Source organism: Rutilus rutilus (genome assembly GCF_951802725.1).
Source record: "Rutilus rutilus genome assembly, chromosome: 21".
NCBI classification, from domain to species: Eukaryota; Metazoa; Chordata; class Actinopteri; order Cypriniformes; family Leuciscidae; genus Rutilus; species Rutilus rutilus.
Window position 1 is genome coordinate 20,703,467 of NC_140226.1, and position 18,303 is coordinate 20,721,769.

An 18,303-nucleotide genomic window follows, 5' to 3' on the forward strand; every position below is an offset into this window, starting at 1 on the left:
TTTAGCCATATCAACGTGATTAAAACGGAATTTAATTCTTAAAATTAATTAATTCCAATTTTGTTTATTGCATGTTTCCCATTCCTGGGCATCAAAATGATCATACATTTAACAATGATTTTGTTTGCTTTATTTCAGTCATATTTATCGTAACTTTTCGTTTAGGCTTTTAGCTCCGTTGCGCTACTGGCGAAGCTGCCATCTATTGATGAAAAACTGAAAGACTCAGCTGAAAGTCACTTAACATGAACTGACTCGATACTGATTTAATATTTGGTCATACCAGATGAGCTTGAACGATGAACGAAACACAAAAGTTAAGAGAACAGAAGATTTAAAAAAAGATTAACAACACACACACACACACACACACACACAAAAAGAAAATATAGCCTATATTCGAAGTTGTAATTCTTATTTTTCAGTAACAGTAACAAATAGTGGGAAAAATATAATAGAATTACAAATATACAGTTAAACATATATTGATATAGTCAGATACAGGCTTGGTTTAACAAAAAAATATTTTATTGCTCATGGAAACACTTCAGGGTCAAAAACAAAACCCTGTAAACATTTTATAATATACATAGAACACAATCAAACAACAAATAATAAAATTAAATTAAACATTTAATTTTCAATTACTTTCAAATGAAAATATAATGACTGATGTACTTTTGTTTATTTAAGTATCAAAATTATTTGTTGTATAAATAATTTACAGCAATAAATTAATTGACTGACATCTGAACACAAACAGAATGTATGTGAATTTGTGAGGGTTTGAGGTCAAAAATATTCTCACCTGTTAAAACTATAAATATGAAAAATATATTTATGATATATATATATATATATATGCTTTTAATAAAAAAAACACCAAATTATTTATTTTAGGGGAATGCTTAGGCATGGGTCTGTTGTAAAATAATTAACTTTATATATGCAATTTAAAAAAAAGTTATTAGAACTTCGTTCCGTTCATTTCGTTAGTCTGGTTTCTCTTTCTGTTCCTTCGTTCTCTGTAGTAGAAGATCATCCAGGTTATGCCCCAACCAATCACCAAGCCTCCTACAGCCAGAATGGCAGCTGCCCAGGCTGGCACAGAATCGTTGGGGCAATCTGCGGGGAGAGGGATGCCTGGGGCAACTGTGGTGGGAATGGCAGTTGTAGGGACGTCAGAGCCACTGTTTATTTTTGTAAAAATGAAGGGATGCTCCTGAAGAAGATACGAAGGAAAATCATTATTTGAAAGACCATTTTAGCATATATTGGTTATTGTTCTCATCCAGTTTCCATTGGTTATTTACTCACCTTTGTGGGACAGTGAATCTTACTGCGGTCATATGTGAAATTATTGTAGTTTTGTTTACTCCCCATAGGCTCCATCTTAAAACCACAATACATGAGAAGTGCTGTTAAATGCAGGAAAGCTTCTGTGAGATTTTCATAAATGGTGTGCAAGTGTATTTACCATGTTGTTCCAGAGCGAAATAGCCATCTCTGCATGTCCACGCTCAGAGAAATGAAAACAGTCCACAGAGAAGAAAGTCAGGTCTGGTGTGCCATCCTAAAGCAGAGAGAGACATTTCATCTGTTAACATTGGCCCTGATACTGAGACTCAAGGTTTGATAGCTATTAACATACATGTCTAAATGTGTTAATGTGATCTCATGAAACATGAGCTCTGTTAGAGATGTTTTAAGGAAGCTAACCTCGATCATCGGAACAGCAGAGTTCTCGAAGAAGGGCTGTAGCACCACCGTAAAGTCCTGTCTTCCGTCATACCGTCCCCCATACACCAGCTGTTTAGTCTCCATCTGGCACAGAAAACAACACTTTTATTATTGAAGGTCAAGATAAACCAAAGCCCACTCAGCTGATCAGTTATAAATGAACTGACAACTTGAATGGCTACAGACCTGCAGATCTTTGTTGACCTTCTTTATTTCATTCATTTCTCGAGAGTTCTCACGGGGATTCAGAAAACATGGACACAAGTTCCTGTCACACACACAGTCATGAAAATGCTGTTAGCGTACATAAGAACGTGACATTTACACAGGTTTTCAGATGAATGTTTAATATTTCATTGATTAATTGATTTACTTTTGCAGGAGGCTGCAGCCCAGTGTGTCCCTCTTTACTATACGCAGATCATTGATCTCTAAGATTTCCACCAAATTTACCAGCACTCTGGGAACCTACACAGACACACACAACATCATTTTAAATGTGTTAATTATATGTGTACATGTGTGTAATTGTCATGAAAATAATGTCACTGTGCAAAAAGCCTTATTTTCGTTAGGCAAAACTTTTTTCCTTCGCAATAAACTCAGAATTGTGAGATATTGACTCAGAATCACAAGAAATAAAGTATTTTGCGAGATATAAACTCGCAATTGCAGGGGAAAAATTGTGACCTCGCATATTCTGACTTTTTTTTTAGAGTTGTGAGATATAAACTCATAATTATGAGTTATAAGATCCGAATTGCGAGCTGAAAAGGCAATTACCTTTTTTTTTATTCCGTGTTGGAAACAAGCTTCTACAGTGGCCAGACATGTTTTCATGAGATTTACCCATTGAAAGACTGTGATCAGGTATGTGCATCTCTCTCACCTCATTGTACAGCATGTCCAGACTGTCTCTGATGTGACCGATGTAATTAGAAGGGGACAGAGAAGCCTGGGTAGAGAAAAACACAACACAGAAAAATAAATTGAATTGTTGTTTGCTGGTCTTAAAAAACAACACAATGGCAATGACGCAATGGCACATCGCTGTTAGCTAATATCAGAATGTATTTTAGCTGCTTAAAGGTCACTGCTGAGGTTCTATGGCATAAGAAGAAACCATTTATGATGGGGAGATGAAAGCATTTATTAAGAATCATCCACTCACCCGGTCATAACAGTACTGGCAAAGGTCATTTCCCCCAATAAACAGTGTCACCAGCTTCCAATCCTTCTCAAAGTCCACTTCCTGTAAAAAAAGAGTGTACTGTGGCATAAAAACATTTATTTGATAACTTTATTGTCACACAACAATTGGTGGAATTCGTACACAAAATATACACTGCCTGGCCGAAAAAAAGTCGCTGTTTGGATTCGAATATGCAAATGCTTAAGAGTCTGTGATTGGATCATTTTTGCAGTAATTATTATGTTGCTAGCATGTTATATGTTCGGCAACAGTTCTTCTAACCCTGAGTTTAAACAACCATGTAGGAAGACACATCATGGCCATATTCCAGGATGACAAAGCCAAGATTCACCAGACTCAAATTGTGAAAGAAGGGTTGGGAGGGAGCATGAAGAATCATTTTCACACATGAATTGGCAGCTCTGAGTCCAGACCTTAAATTCATTGAAAGTCTTTGGGATGTGCTGGAGTAGACTTTAAAGAGTGCCTGACTCTTGCATTGTCAATAAAAGATCTCGACCAAAAGTTGATGCACCTCTTGATGAAAACAGCTATGATGTGTCTTCCTACTTCCTACTAGTAATTAACAACAAGAAAAACAACCTAGAAACAGACATGAACAGAACAGAAAAGGAGATCAAAAGCAAACTCTAAACATGACTAAACTCCAAAAATGGTTGTTTAAGAAATGAAAAACTACACACTCCATCAATAGGGTTAGAAGAACTGTTGCCAAACATATAACATGCTAGAAACATAATAATCACATTCAATCATGGACTCTTAAGCATTTGCCTATTTAAATTCAAACAGCAACTTGGACGGGAAGTGTATTTATATAATGACAAAAGACAACAAAAATTGTCATTTGTATGTATTTTTTCATTTATTCACCACAAAATGGTTCAGAACAACTTAATAGATTAAATAAACATACTGACCATGCTCTCCTTTAAAGCTGTGATAAGATCCTTCACTTGTGCTGGTATATTACTGAACAGAGAGAAAGAATCCATTAGATGAGACGATACAGTGAATTGTGTTTGTGTGTATATGTGTATGTGTGTTCCTCACTTGGCTTTGGCACCGCTCACTGCCATATTGAAGCCATTTGGCCTTTTACTTTTTCCTTTTGAAAAGCCGAAGACACTTGGATTGAACTTCTTAAGGATGTCTGATAACAAATAATGATGCAAGGCACTGGTGATCATTATGTTATTAAACAAGAATCAAATCTGATAATAATGTTTAGAGCGATTAGAGTCTCTTTACTAAGCAACACTGCTAATAACAACCAATAAAAATGGCAAAGTGTTACATAAGAAAATACTCACTTGGCAATGTCGTGACAGTTTCCAAAGTATCATCCCCACCAATGCTGTCAATCAAATTAAACATAGACACTTTATATGAAAACAAGCAGAGAATATATATTAAAAAAATTACATAAGCATAGGCTGACACAAACTCACCTCCAGGAAACCCCTCGCTCCTCATCTGCCAACTGCAGAAGGTTTTCAGCTTTTGCACCAAAGCCAGCCTGACAAATGCAGAGAGAGATAGAGAGAGAGGTGTTTACAACATGACAAAACACAGCAATATACACAGACATACACCCATACTTACTGTGAGTGAATCTCCCAGAGACGCCACCACTTTAATGTCACCTGGACGCAGCCTGTGAACTGAGAAAGAAATGTGATAAGGTGAATATCCTGGATACCTGATACAACACAGCTCCATTGCAGGGTACTCTGACTTAGAAAGATAATAAACAATGTCTGTACACAGTGAAAGCCTGTCTTGTCTCCATTGTCTCTATCCATAAACCTATGCACATAATTACGGTTTCTGATTTTACTTGCATTTAGACCTACTAATCTTTATTTTATCTTCCTTAATACTTTTACAGCATGTATTTTGTAATTTTACAACAAAATATTTCAGCTCTATAGACAACATCTTTTATAATTTTACATACATTTAAATTTAGATTAAAAACCAAAAGACAACACTGATAGAAACACATCATCAGGGGAAGACCTCTCAGAATATTCATTTAATCTACTTTGCCCTTAGTTAGTTAGTTAATTAGTTATTTGATGGTAAAAAATGTTTGTTCTCTTTTACCAGAGAGGAGAGACATTTGTACTCTCTCTTACCAGATGTTGGTACAGTGTCAGAGGGGGCTGTATCCACACATGAGAAATCACTTCCCCAATTCTAAAATGATAGGGAGAAATCATTTCATAATACATTTTGAACACTTTAAGGCTGTATTATATTTTATGAACATCATATATAATACATTTGTGTGACTTACTGTTGCAGGTGGAGGAGTAGGAGGAGGGGTTGTGTATGTGTAATTGCTGTTTTGATAGGTCTTCAAATAGGGGGAGGACTAAAGAAGATTATGAAACAGTGTTACCATGTGACAGAATTATAGAGTTTATTTTATGTTATAAAATGCAGAAGTAAATTCACCTTTTCTGGGCATTTAAGAGGGACACCTGCAGTAAAATCCTCCTTATCTGTCTTATTACCTAAAGGCTCCATCTGAGTAAAAGGGGCAAAGAGGGAGCAATATATTCATAAAATATAAGTAGCAGCTTAATACACTATTCTGTGTATCTAATCTTTCAGAATCAGAATTAGAATTAGCTTTATTCGCCAAGTGTGCGTGAAAACACAAGGAATTTGTTGTGGTTTCCAGGAGCTCTGGGTCCATACATACAAACATACATACATATATAACACAAGAGGATAGAAAGAACTTTTAAATAAGTAAGATTAAGAAAATAAAAAATAAACATAAATGAAGAAAAATAACATCTATAGATTAGAAGATTTATGTAAATATGGGTGCTTAATGTAGCGTATATACAACTGTATAAATAAAAATATGCATTTCTTATTTTTATTTTTATTTCTCATACTCACCAAGTTGTTCCAGAGAGCCCGAGCCATGAGCGTTTGAGCTTTCTGACTGAGATGAAAACAGTCCGGAGCGAAATAGGAACGGTCAGGTTTCCCATCCTAAAAGACCATGGAAATAATGACAGAAAGAGAATGACAACAAGTGTATCAAGAAATAGTAAGGATTAGTTCGATTTTAGGTTTGTTCAAATAAGATTGTTCAGCACCTCCTGCAAGGGGAGAAACACATTTCTGAAGAATGGCTGTAAGACCACGGTGAAGTTATCATGTGTGTCATATCGCCCAGACTCCACCAGCTCCCTCATACCACGCTGAGAATAAAACACAACACAGCATATATTCAATATTAATAGTTCATTTAACACAGTTACATTAACATTAATAATATTACTAAGTATTTACAGCTGTATAATTGCTTTATATTATAAATAATCAAAACGTCACATTCACAATAAATATACTGACGTTTACATACATTTTTTTATTCATTTTCATGTAATAAGTTGTGTACCTGATAGGCTTGGTTAAACTCCTGCAACATCTGGAATTCATAAGATTCATCTTTGGGTTTCAGAACACAGCCACACATGATACTAAAAAATTTAACACAAAACAAAATAATGAAAGACAAACATGAACAAACTGAGTCTAGCGGAAATCAGAAGAACCAGTTGTTTGTAGGGCAAAACTCACTTGACTATCCAGGTAGGGCAGCCTAAACTGGTGTCCTGATGGAGACGGCGCAGTGGAACTATATCTAGGAGCTCCACTAGGTTCACCAGGGCACGAGGGACCTGGAGAAGAAGACATGATTGAACTCATACAGGCAGCTGGGATTTACATTTTAAGATTGGTGTCGGTTTACTACCAATAATCTGGCATCCCTGATTAATAGAAATTGTGTGTGTTTAACAATTTTTTCAGACACTTTAGATTTGAAAAAGACATACGTATTTTTACAATTATTCTCCATTTTAAATTCCATAGTATTTTTGTTCTTACATTTTTTTTCAAAAAATCTTAAATCCTTATTTTCACGTTTACATTTTGAAGCCAAAAATGCCTCACCTCATTATGAAAAATGTCCAAAGCCTCACGAATATACTTCACAATGTTATCAGAAGAATGGTATCGCTGAGGAGAGATAGAGAAAGAGAATGATAAAGAGCAGTAGAGACACTATTTAATTGTAGATCTATTAATGAAACTGATAATAAATAAACCGGCTTTATTAATATCAGCGTACACTATCAGAGCAGTGGGCGCACAGGTCATTTCCTCCAATGAAGACTGTGATAATCTTCCAATCATTCTGGAAATCAATTCGCTGAAAAGAGACAAAAATACTCAGATAGTCTGAATGAGATTCAGATTTAGCACCATGCTTGTGTGTGCAGGTCAGGTTTTGCCTACAATGTGGGGACTAAATATCTGTCACAAGAATAGTAAAACCTGATAGAAAATAGTTATAAAAAAACATATAAGCAAGCTAAATAATACCTTAATGAAAATCGGAGGGTTGAACATACCATTAACTCATTACATTATGACAACATTTCCAACCACAATAGAAAAGCAAATGTGTGTGAATGTATGAGATTTTGCAAATGACTAACCGAGTCTTCTTTCATTCTTGTAATGACAGCACGGGCTTGACTGACCAGATCACTGCAAAATGAAAAAAATGGATTTTACTCAAAAGTTTGGGGTCTGTAAGATTTAAAATAAATACATAATAATATATACTTTTTATTCAGCAAGGATGCCATTAATTGATCAAAAGTGACAGAAATTATATTTATAATGTTTTAAATTGTAATAATATTATTATAATAGATATTAGGGCTGTCGACGTTATAACGTGTTAACGCATGGGATTAATTTGTAATTCTTAACGCGTTAAAATAATTTATCGCAAATAAATGACTGAAGCAGGTGAAATTGCGTCATTAACGTAATTTACGTCACACAGTTAGATGATAATTAGAAGTCGGGAGTTTATCACATTGAGCATCTGCAGTGGCACAAGCACCTGTAACACTGATAGGCGGAAATGGCTTTGGCTTTAACCCCATTTCGCTTCTCTGTTTGCGATCAGATCATTTTAAGCCGATAAACTCCAGGAAATTTTTCAGTCCAATGTTCCAGTAAGCGAATTTATTCAAACAAACAGTCCAAAATAGCGCTAATGTAAAGAAAACCAGGCTTATTACATCAGAGATGACAGAGAGAATACACATTCAATGAATTCGGAAAAGTTTTTTTCTGTAATGTTTTTTTTTTTTTTTTTTGCTGTGGTGTGCATACATTTATGAATTATATGGACTCCATATATTACTTGGTTATTTGGTGTCCTTTTGGAGTCTGAAAGTGTCCTTGTGGCAAGCAGGACGGGGCCGAGAGCTGTGAGAAAATGCCGCACCTGCCTCGTATCTCTCACAGAGGAGCTACAGGGGCATTAAAGGAAGAGCGACGACAGTGAAGGAAGAGAGAGGACTAGGCCTGGATTTTACGTTATGTTTTGTTTATGTGTGTGTGGCAGTCGTCCTTGAGGGGCTGCTATCTTTTACTTTCGTTTGGTGTTTGTTTATTTTGGAATTAAAGTTTGTTAAATGTTCGCCAGTTCCCGCCTCCTCCTTCCCACATCTATTAACCTCTTTACAGTCCTTTTTTTGGAAAGACACCTAAATTTACCTTGAAGAAAGCTTGCAGAAAGTAGCCTACATTTTTGTGAAAATCACCCTTCAATCTATAGGATTTCTTTGCTAAATATAGCAAATGATGACAAAATAAACACATTAAACAAGATACACGAAGTATGCTTAATTTCACGAAAAGATTCATTAATAATGTCAATAGATTAAAAAGTTGAATCTTGACAGACCTAATATATATATATATATATATATATATATATATATATATATATATATAAAATGCGTCATACTCATTTATTTATTCAGTAACTGGTTGATAAGATGAGAAACTCACTCAGCTTTGGCTCCTGGTACTGCTTGGTTCAGAAAACTTTGTGCAGAATCCTCACCTCCTTTTCCCATGGAATAGCCAGTCAGTGAAGGGTTGAAGACTCTCAATATATCTAAATAACAAACAAACATTATCTTATATACATAATCACTCAAAATCTAATTCACTTGCCTATCGATTCCTTGAAAATGGCAAAGGTAAAGAGAAAAGTAAGGGTAAACACATTCGGCTTGCTCTTGGTTAGGGAGGGAATCAAGCATGACACTGAACTCAAGCTTTCACCCCTGGACTACTTCAAGTTAGTATAAGGGTAGAGATTAAAAAAGCAGCTATTTATAAACTAATGATCAGCTATTAAGTAATTAAAAAAATTCCAAAAGTTTATTACATTTCCAAACAATGATTAATCAGAAATTGACAGTAGCCTACATAATAATAAGAGCATCACAGTAATATGAGAGCTTGCACATACTTGGTAAGGTGGTTATAGTTGTAAGGTTCTCATCTCCGCCGATGCTGAGAATAAAAGAGAGGCGAACAAAATGAAACATGAATTCTGCTTCATGAGATCATTGATCATTCAGATTCTTTCCCAAATAATCATATGGATAAAACACTTGGCATTAACATGCGATCACATCAGTCAATCAGGACACGGCGTGTTCAAAATTGTTCACATCAAGTGGTCTCTATATCTAGATATCTGATCGCATTCCATGATTGAGAGGAGAGCTCGCAGATTCATATAATGTTGCACAATTAAAATGAAAGATGACACAGAGGATATCATAATTATCATAAAGAACTAGTTTAAAATTATTGTCAAGTTGAAATACGTTTAATTTCTAAGAGTCCGTCCATTATTTTCATGATTTATTTGACGTAGACCTGTGAATGCAGAGATGATGGCTAGATTGCGTTTCCATGCATTACGAACCATGTGTCCTCCTCGACTACCTCTGGACCAGGTCACATTGATCAGATTACATTCCGATAAGAAACGCGTTTTTGTCTTTTCAATGTGTATGTGGACATCATCCGGATACAGGTCGCATGTTAATGCCAAGTGTAAACGCAGCCTAAACCAGCATCATTTGTCTGCACTAAAGTGAGGGTTTACAATATGATCAGGATTCAGGGTAGACACTCACCTCCATGACAGGCCGCGATACTCTGTGATCACACCCAGGAGGTTGTTTTGTGCAGCACCCACCCCATTGGCTGCCTGTTTTTAATGGGCAAACGAAATGACATCACAAAACTGCACAAAGTAATGTACAAAAGTAACATTTACTCTATGGTTCAAAATTTTGGGGTCAGATTTGTTTTTAATGAAGTAACCAGGAAATCATTTTTATGGAATATTGCAGTATTTATTATAGCCTATATTATTTATCCGTGCACATATTTTTTTTAAATGGATGTGCCCTCATAATCTTTCATCAATATAATTTCCCTTCCCTCCAGCAATGCCATCTCATCTCTTCTCTGATGATGTGTTAACTGGACATCCTGTCTGCCACTCACATTAGATCACAGCAATAGCAAATGATCCAATCAATTCCCGATGGACATAATCAAGCACCCCCTACATTTTTCTAATCCCAGAAGCCGTTTCAATCGGATATACATCACCATAGGGAAGAAAAGACGATATCAACTTATTTTCATGCAAACTTTAATAGTTTTACTTAGCAACGATCCGTTTAGTTAACATTTATTATGTTACAAAATATTTCCATGTCAAATAAAAGCTGTTCTATTGACCTTTCTAAAAATTCTCAATGTTTCCAACTTTCCACAAAAGAACAACTGGTTTCACAATTGGAAATAATCAGAACTGTTTCTTGAGCACCAAATCAGCATATTAGAATGATTTCTGAAGGCTCATGTGACACTGAATACTGGAGTAATGATGCTGGAAATTCACCTTTGCCATCACAGAAATAAAATACATTTTAAAATATATACATAATAATATTTCCCAATATTACTGTTTTCACTGCATTTTTTAACAAATAAATGCAGCTTTGGTGAACATCTTTCTCCAGAAAGATTTAAAAAAAAATCTTACCAACCCCAAACTTTTGAACGGTAGTGTATTTTTGTGAATATATATATAATCACCGTCAAAGAATCACCAATCGCTGCCACCACTTTGATGTCGGCTGGCCGTAGGGCATGGACTACAGAAGAGACAGACAGAAAGGAGCTTAAAAAACTCCCATAATTCCAAGAAATTTTTTCCAAGTGTTAGATCCCTGTTTACCTGAGGTAGGGATGCTGGAAGATGGAGACCTGTCCTCACAGATGAGCTCACTCCCCATCACCTGAAAGGTCAGATGCAGCACAGGTGAGAAATATACATCAACGCAACAGGGTGAGCTTATGGTGAGAATGGACTCACTGGGTCGAGAAGTGGAGAGGGATCCTCTGGTTGTGAGATTCTGAGCTCTGCCAAGTTTGAGTGTGTTCGCAAAAACGGCTTTTCCTAGGAGGACAGAACAACAGGTTTAGTAAAGCATAAGTGCATGTTTCTGGCTGTTTAGAAAAAGAAAAAAAAAGAACGTTCAGACTTGAACATATAAACGTCACTTACTCACACACATATTGAACAACATCATTGCTACAAGTGATGTACAAATGAGATGGTACTGAAATACACAGTTGTGTAACACTCTTTTCACAAATGATGGACTAAAACTTGCGTAAAACATAGACTTTGGAAAGTACAGAGAACTTTTTTTTGTAACACTCTGAAACAGCAATTTGCTTTATGAAGATGTCATAAATCAAATATCTCTGTCACCTCAGTTGGACACGGAATGGTGACTGTGCCCCGCCCATCCATCTCAGTCTTGTCGGTCATTGGCTGTAGCTGGAAAGAGCATAATTAGGATTGGTTAGAACAAAGGCTCCAGTTCTTCCTCATATAAAGGCAAGATTAGATAAGTGGCTCGAGATGGTTTTCAAGGTTGAATAAGGTCTCAGTTTAATACTTATCATCGAGAGCTGATTATCAATCTATTATCAGTCACATCAGGATATTTATCACTTCAAAGTAACGTGTCCTGGATTTCACCTCTACATCTACGGGAATAGTGTACACATGCGTTGCTTGCATTAATAGTAAACTTACCAAATTAGTCCAGAGTTGTAAAGCCAACATGCTTATGTCACGTGAGGAGTCAGACGTAAAGGCTTTCATCTGAAAGTACGTCAAAAAAGAACAACTGTGCTTAATAATGGGCCAATTTATCCATACAAAACTGCTACAGTGGGCTTGTTTATGGCACTGCGTGAGTCATTTCTGTGGTTTTTAAAAAGGCAAATCAAGGCGAATCAAATACAAATAGCATACTCTCAAGTCTCCATACAAGTCTGACTCAGTGAATCACTAGAAAGGTTAGATTTATATTTAGTCATTTTTGGTTATTCAGTTTCCTCAAGTGCAACTAAAATATCAAGTGCACTTTAAATAAATTAATAAATTGAATTATTACTGGTTCTGACCTTTACAAATGTTTTTGATGCTATACATGTGCAATATAATACCAATATAAATAAATATTTTGCAGTTTTATACCAATTTAAATCTATCTATCTATCTATCTATCTAGTGGCCTGTTCAAAATGACTCACTGGGTCTGACAGATCGATGTGCACTGGACTGGACTGAAGCATTGCGCTGAAATCCTCCCGATCACTGAACCAGCCTCTTTTCTCTAGAAGAGCACCGACTGATTCCTGTTTAAAGCACACATAATGTTTGATCATGTCAAAATATTTTTGTATACAGTAGATATGCAAAAATCACACATATACAGGTGTGTGTGTGTTTTGTATACACGTTGTGCATACCTGCAATGAAGCCATAAGCACTATTGTTTCCAGCCTGCGTCTGTTTTCATCATATCCTTCCTCACAGTGGAACTTACAGACTCTAAAAACATAAGCACCTTATAAAATAAAACTGGTCACCACAGAATATCATCAGAATTTGGTTTTAAAGAATGTTCTCTAATACTGACCGGTCATGTGATTCGCCTGACAGTCCACTCCAAACAACAACATGAACCAGTGTATGTTTCAACTAGAGAAGAGAAAAAGCTGTTATTGTAAAAAAAACCCTCTATTAATTGTAAACTGATTCAAACTTTTGTTTTAATCTTCACCTTCGTATGAAGAGAGTCCAGTGTTTGCTCCACTCTATTCAGTGTTGCATTAAAGTTTTCACTGAAGCCCTAAGCATAAATACAGAATAATACAGAATTATAGCTGGAGTTTGATTGTTTTTTATGTCCCATCTGATATGCTATCGAGGTTGATCGGATTTGTGGTGAAATGTCTGACCTGGTCTGTACACGCAAAGAGCTCATCAGCTGGTATAAGCAGAAGGAGCAGCTTCCACTGAAAGAGAATGACAAAACATTTGATGGTAATGACTCTGATTGCTCATTGTTTAAATATAATACATGAGTATCCTCACCATGTTTATATAAAGAATGTTTTGATATTGCTTTTATACAACAGTAAAAAAAAAAAAAAAAAGAAGTTAGACACAATATTGACAGTTACTTTGTCTATTTCCATACCACCACTACACACACTAGTGGTGTTTCTCTCCCGAATGAATTTGAAAAATTCTGTTGAGTGAATGATTAATGACTCACTCATAAAAAGTCACTTGTCACGTAACAATGCAGCCTGCAGACAAATCCCCAACACTAACACACATAGACTAACAGTCTATCTGAAAGGGAACGTTCTCAGACATTTGGCGAACGTTCTGGCAAGGTTCTCTCAAAATTATGAACAAACATTACAGTGAAAAAATGTAAACTGACATTCTCACAATTACCTCCGAACATTTTACATTTTGATGGTATTTTGTTGAAATAAGTCTTTCTATTTTTGTTATTAATTACCTGCATTAGGGTTTTATGTTTCATATTATGTTGTTTAAATAATGTTTATTGCATTATTTTAGTGTCACATGTGGCGTTATTGTATTTGGATGACACTGTGCACCTTCTCTTCGTATGAACAAATAACCAATGTCTGTCAATCACCAGTTTTGTTCTCACTCTAGCTGTGAATATCTTTTACTTGTCACGTTTATGTTCTTTTTTGGTTTAGTTTTATGTGTTCCCAGTTCCTGAATTTATTTTCTAAGTCTTCCTTAGTTTCCTAGTTGTTTATTACCTTAGCAATCTATTGTGTCCACCTGCCTGTCACAGTGTCTGGTTTGTGTTCCCTGGGTAACCACTAGAGGTCCTCTTCCCCCACGGTGTCATTCACATTAGGAACTGCATTCCCCACAATCGTTGTCTGTACCCATCACTGTATCATTGCACTCAGCTGTTCCCCATTATCATTGTTAGTTCTGTGTTATATATACCCTGCCTGTTTAGTATTTGTCACGGAGTCGTTGTTTAATGTCGCTACACTTTTGAGGTTCTTGTTCTTGTTCTTGTTCATTTGGATTTTGACCCCTGCCTGGATGACTACGAGATTTGATTACACTTAAATAAATACTGCTTTTGGATCTACCCTTTTCCCGTGTGTGTTCCGTGACACTGCCTCTTGTCAATTCACTCATTTAGTCTCTGTATACATACTCACTGTTTAGTTTAGTCCCATTTTTACATCTATATTAGTTTGGTTATTTCCTGAGTGTTTGTTATTTTGTTTTGTTATTTATTGTTTATTAAAATTTTGCTGCTGCAACTAGATCCTGCATCTATTCATCCTTGTGTCACATAACCATATAGTGACAGTGAATATCAAGTTCTGGCATGAAACTCTAGATGGCGCAGGCTGATACAGTAGGTCCTCAACTCGATTTGGTAGCGATCACATTGTTATCTACATAACGCAGCTGATTGGTTGCTGTTGCATAAGCGGCCAATGAGCTGCGTCTCAACATTCAAATTCTGATAGTGTTTGTAAGTCTGCAGCGTGCTTTCAGAAACCCTCCACCTGTACAGATCTGCTGCGGTGGTTATTTCATGTGTTACATTTATGTGCAGCAGCAGAATATCTTACATGCTTACAGAAGCATGTCTGTGAATGTCTCAGTACTTGCTCTGCAGCAGCAGCAGTGTAGCAGATCTATACCGCCAAGACCAAATACATTAACTTTGCCATATCCATTACCACGCTAACCTCTTTGAGAGCTGTCATTACAGAACTAAAGTAAATATCAACGATGGTAATGTCCGTATCACTGGAAAGTCTTATCACACACAGAAATACGTAACGCACATCAGCGGCCGACTTTTGTAAAGGTTTGACTGATTGTTCAGTAGAGGATGTTTACCTGAGTGGGGCTGAGAGACTCCAGAATGTTTAAACTCCTGTCACACAAAGACATATGTAAACATACATAAAAAAATGTAGGGTCTGTCATTAATTTGTGAATATTAATTCCTTTCCACATTACCTTATGTCAGGTAGAACAGTTGACACATCAGGGTTAAAGGTGAACAATATTTCTAAGGCAGAAAGTGAAAAGATGTTATTTTGTATCTTGAAAGTTAATTATTGAAGCCTTCTGTCTCTCTTTAAGATACCGGCAAAGTATCATTATATCACCATCACCTCACATGCACACATCTGTGCTTAGCATGCGTCAGTGCTACTTTATTGACTTGACTATCAGTTATCAGTGCAGTTTGTTTTCCGTTCTTTCGTTCCATCTTTGATCAGTTAGCCATTTTCATGACAAACATTGAGAAATTATTCAAATTATTAGACTAATTATACACATAAACCTTATCTCCTTAAGATAAATTTACAGAAACACTAAAGGACATAGCGAAATAAAGATAAATGAATAAATAAATCTGCAATCTTCAGAGGTCTTCCAGAGGACATCAGAATAGACATGATGATAACCCTATCACAAACAGTAGTAAACAGACCAATAGAATCACGCCAACTGAATCAATCCAAAACAAAGTACTTAAGTGTGCATGCTAAAATAAGACAATATTATCACATCTGATTGAGATTAGGGACATGTTTGAAGGACCTCCTGTTAGGTTCCTTGTAATAAAAGGTTTTTAGTTTTTACTTTCAGTAGTGTAATTGTTCAGATACATGGTTGTGTGTATCTCTCCCCTGGCCTTGACTTTCATTTCAAGGACTCAGACTAAATCTTTCCGAAACCTTTCTACAGAGATCTGGTTTAATCAAACCTGAAAATCACACAAAAATGTGTGAAGGGCAATCGATATGTTACTCAGTAATGAAAAACAAACAAAAAAAAGATGGGAAGAGAGAAAATTCAGGATAATACTTTTTATACGACTGTTCACATTAGACATTCTACTAAAAGTAACTCTGCAACTACACATCAACTAAATTAAAAGACTATCTGCTTAATATTTGCAAAACACTTTATTTTGATACTCCCCCAACAGACATTTTACTGACTATAAGTACATTTGCAACTACATATCAACTTCTACTATTCTACTACATATTCTACTAACCAGAACCCAAACACCTAACCTTACAGTCTACTAATACTCTACTGAGAGTTAGTTGAAATGTAGCTGCAAACTTATAGTTAGTCTAAAGTGGACCATCAAAATAGTGTAACCAAATTCAATAATGACATTCTAATGCAATTTGAGTATAATGCAGGTTCATGTAAAGATATTATTTGTTTATTTTTATAAGACTGAAGCCTTACCAGATAACATGTTCAGGGCTCTGGTTTCATCAGATCTGCCATAAAAAAACACCCAATTTAATCATTTTAGGTGGCATTATAATAGCACTGAATGAATGAAAGAAACCTAATCATTTGAATGAATTGTCAATTTGCTCCATGCAATGCTGATATGCTGTTTATTGTGTTATAAACTCTTAGAAGAAAAGGTTCTATATAGAACCTTAAACGGTTCTGTCGGGCACTTCATAAACCTTTTAGAGGTTCCCATCATGGGATCATTTTATGGATTTAGTTTTATTTTGATTAAATTTTATGAATGAAACAGCCCGTAAACATACTTTATCAATAAAAATAATTAAATAACATGTTAAATGTGAAAGTATTAATATAAGGATTTCTACTTATATAGAACCTTTTTGGCATTAAGGGTTCTTTAAAATCAAGTAAAGAACCCTAGAAAACACACTGAACATTTTTTTCCCCTAAGAATGTAGTTTTAAATATGAAATAACAAAAAATTTGACAGATTAACAATAGAGAATGTGGAAAGGACTATGACAGCAGCAAACAGTGTGCATAATTTTTAGCTAACGTTCTTTTAAATTCAGAGAATTTCCTGAAATTAGGTATTAAATGGGTAGTTAAACTAAAGTGCTGATCTATGTTAATCTCTTTTCAAACTTACAAATCTGCCTCAGTTCCAATGAAGCTTAACTGATATTTTAATGCACTTGTGATAAATGTGGACATACCTCTCCACATCAGACAAAACCAGAGCAGAGACCACATCCACATCAGCTGGCCGCAGAGAATGGACTGTGAGAAGGATAATAAGACAATTTATACACTGAAACCAAGCCTAGATGTTTATTTATAAGATTCTTGTAGATTCCCTTACCAGAAACTGGAGTGCTAGGTGAGGGGGATGAATCAGCACAATACAAGGGACCAGACTCAACTGCAGAAAAAAACACACAAAAAAAAACACTTATAAGCCACTGACACACATGGACAAACTGGACTCGTTCACATGGAAGCACAATTTTGGAGTGACAAATACATTTCTGTAAACGCATTTCCTAAATTGCATTGGATGATTTGGATGTTTTTTTTTTTTTTTACTCGAAGACTGAAAGAAACTGTCTCAATATGCTCCTTGACAGATCAACTTTTCTAAAATACCATCAATAAAGTGTCAGGATAATAATCTAAGGAAGCTTTATGCATTAAATTGAAAGAATAGTGGCAGAATATCAAGAGTTATTAAATACCTGCTGAACACATGCATGCTAGAAGGGCCAGGATCATAACCTGTGCAAAGGAAGAGAAAGTTCTATCTTTTATTCCCATGATGGAAAGAATCATCCACTTCTCTGCTTTGAGCCGTCTGGAGTAAAGAGCAGTTCTGAAACTAAACTGTTCAAATGTTTAGTGACACCCGCTCTGGTATATGACTGTAATCTTCCTCAATCTCGCAGACACGCCTCCTGTTAGCTTGCGTGTTTCAAGGTGGGTTTTATTATTATAGATCTGTCCTGTCATTTATCAAGGATTTTATTGGTATAACATTGACTAAGTCTATAGTCCTATAGTTATATGTTTTAGGATGATATAAAAAAAAAAAAAAAAAAAAAAAAAAAAAATCGCAGAAAAAAAGAAAGATGTTCATAAAACTGATGGTCCGTCAGAGGACTGTGAAAAGTGGATATTGGAAAGGCTTTGCAGAGTAGTTTTAAAAGGTACTATTCTTTGTTCCTAAATC

General features: G+C 35.6%; 1 protein-coding gene across 1 annotated transcript; it reads right to left on the bottom strand.

Annotated features, from left to right (window-relative positions):
- Positions 1-537: 537 nt before the first annotated feature.
- On the bottom strand, positions 538-17,978 carry plb1 (phospholipase B1). The gene is made up of 42 exons (XM_084393673.1): positions 17,813-17,978; positions 17,440-17,499; positions 17,294-17,357; positions 16,560-16,594; positions 15,303-15,354; positions 15,180-15,216; positions 13,211-13,267; positions 13,033-13,101; positions 12,889-12,950; positions 12,719-12,800; positions 12,500-12,604; positions 11,997-12,065; positions 11,667-11,735; positions 11,265-11,348; positions 11,127-11,187; positions 10,985-11,043; positions 10,009-10,082; positions 9,330-9,373; positions 8,861-8,969; positions 7,486-7,537; positions 7,116-7,196; positions 6,938-7,003; positions 6,563-6,663; positions 6,381-6,462; positions 6,076-6,180; positions 5,873-5,968; positions 5,417-5,488; positions 5,256-5,333; positions 5,095-5,155; positions 4,559-4,617; positions 4,405-4,472; positions 4,267-4,310; positions 4,007-4,106; positions 3,874-3,925; positions 2,912-2,992; positions 2,630-2,695; positions 2,114-2,208; positions 1,927-2,008; positions 1,720-1,824; positions 1,478-1,573; positions 1,318-1,392; positions 538-1,222 (listed from the first exon to the last, which is right to left on the bottom strand). Exons 1-42 carry the CDS (start codon positions 17,904-17,906, stop codon positions 968-970), a joined length of 3,258 nt encoding a protein of 1,085 aa, XP_084249799.1. The 5' UTR covers positions 17,907-17,978; the 3' UTR covers positions 538-967.
- Between the last annotated feature and the right edge of the window lie 325 nt (positions 17,979-18,303).

What these genes read in the sequence shown, in the direction of transcription:
- plb1 (XM_084393673.1), bottom strand. Translation starts at nt 17,906, where the DNA reads ATGATTCTTTCCATCATGGGAATAAAAGATAGAACTTTCTCTTCCTTT. An exon ending in CTCTTAAATGCCCAGAAAAG is followed by an intron (nt 5,334 to 5,416) that starts GTGAATTTACTT and finishes AATCTTCTTTAG; the next exon opens with TCCTCCCCCTATTTGAAGAC. An exon ending in AGGTCAACAAAGATCTGCAG is followed by an intron (nt 1,825 to 1,926) that starts GTCTGTAGCCAT and finishes TTTCTGTGCCAG; the next exon opens with ATGGAGACTAAACAGCTGGT.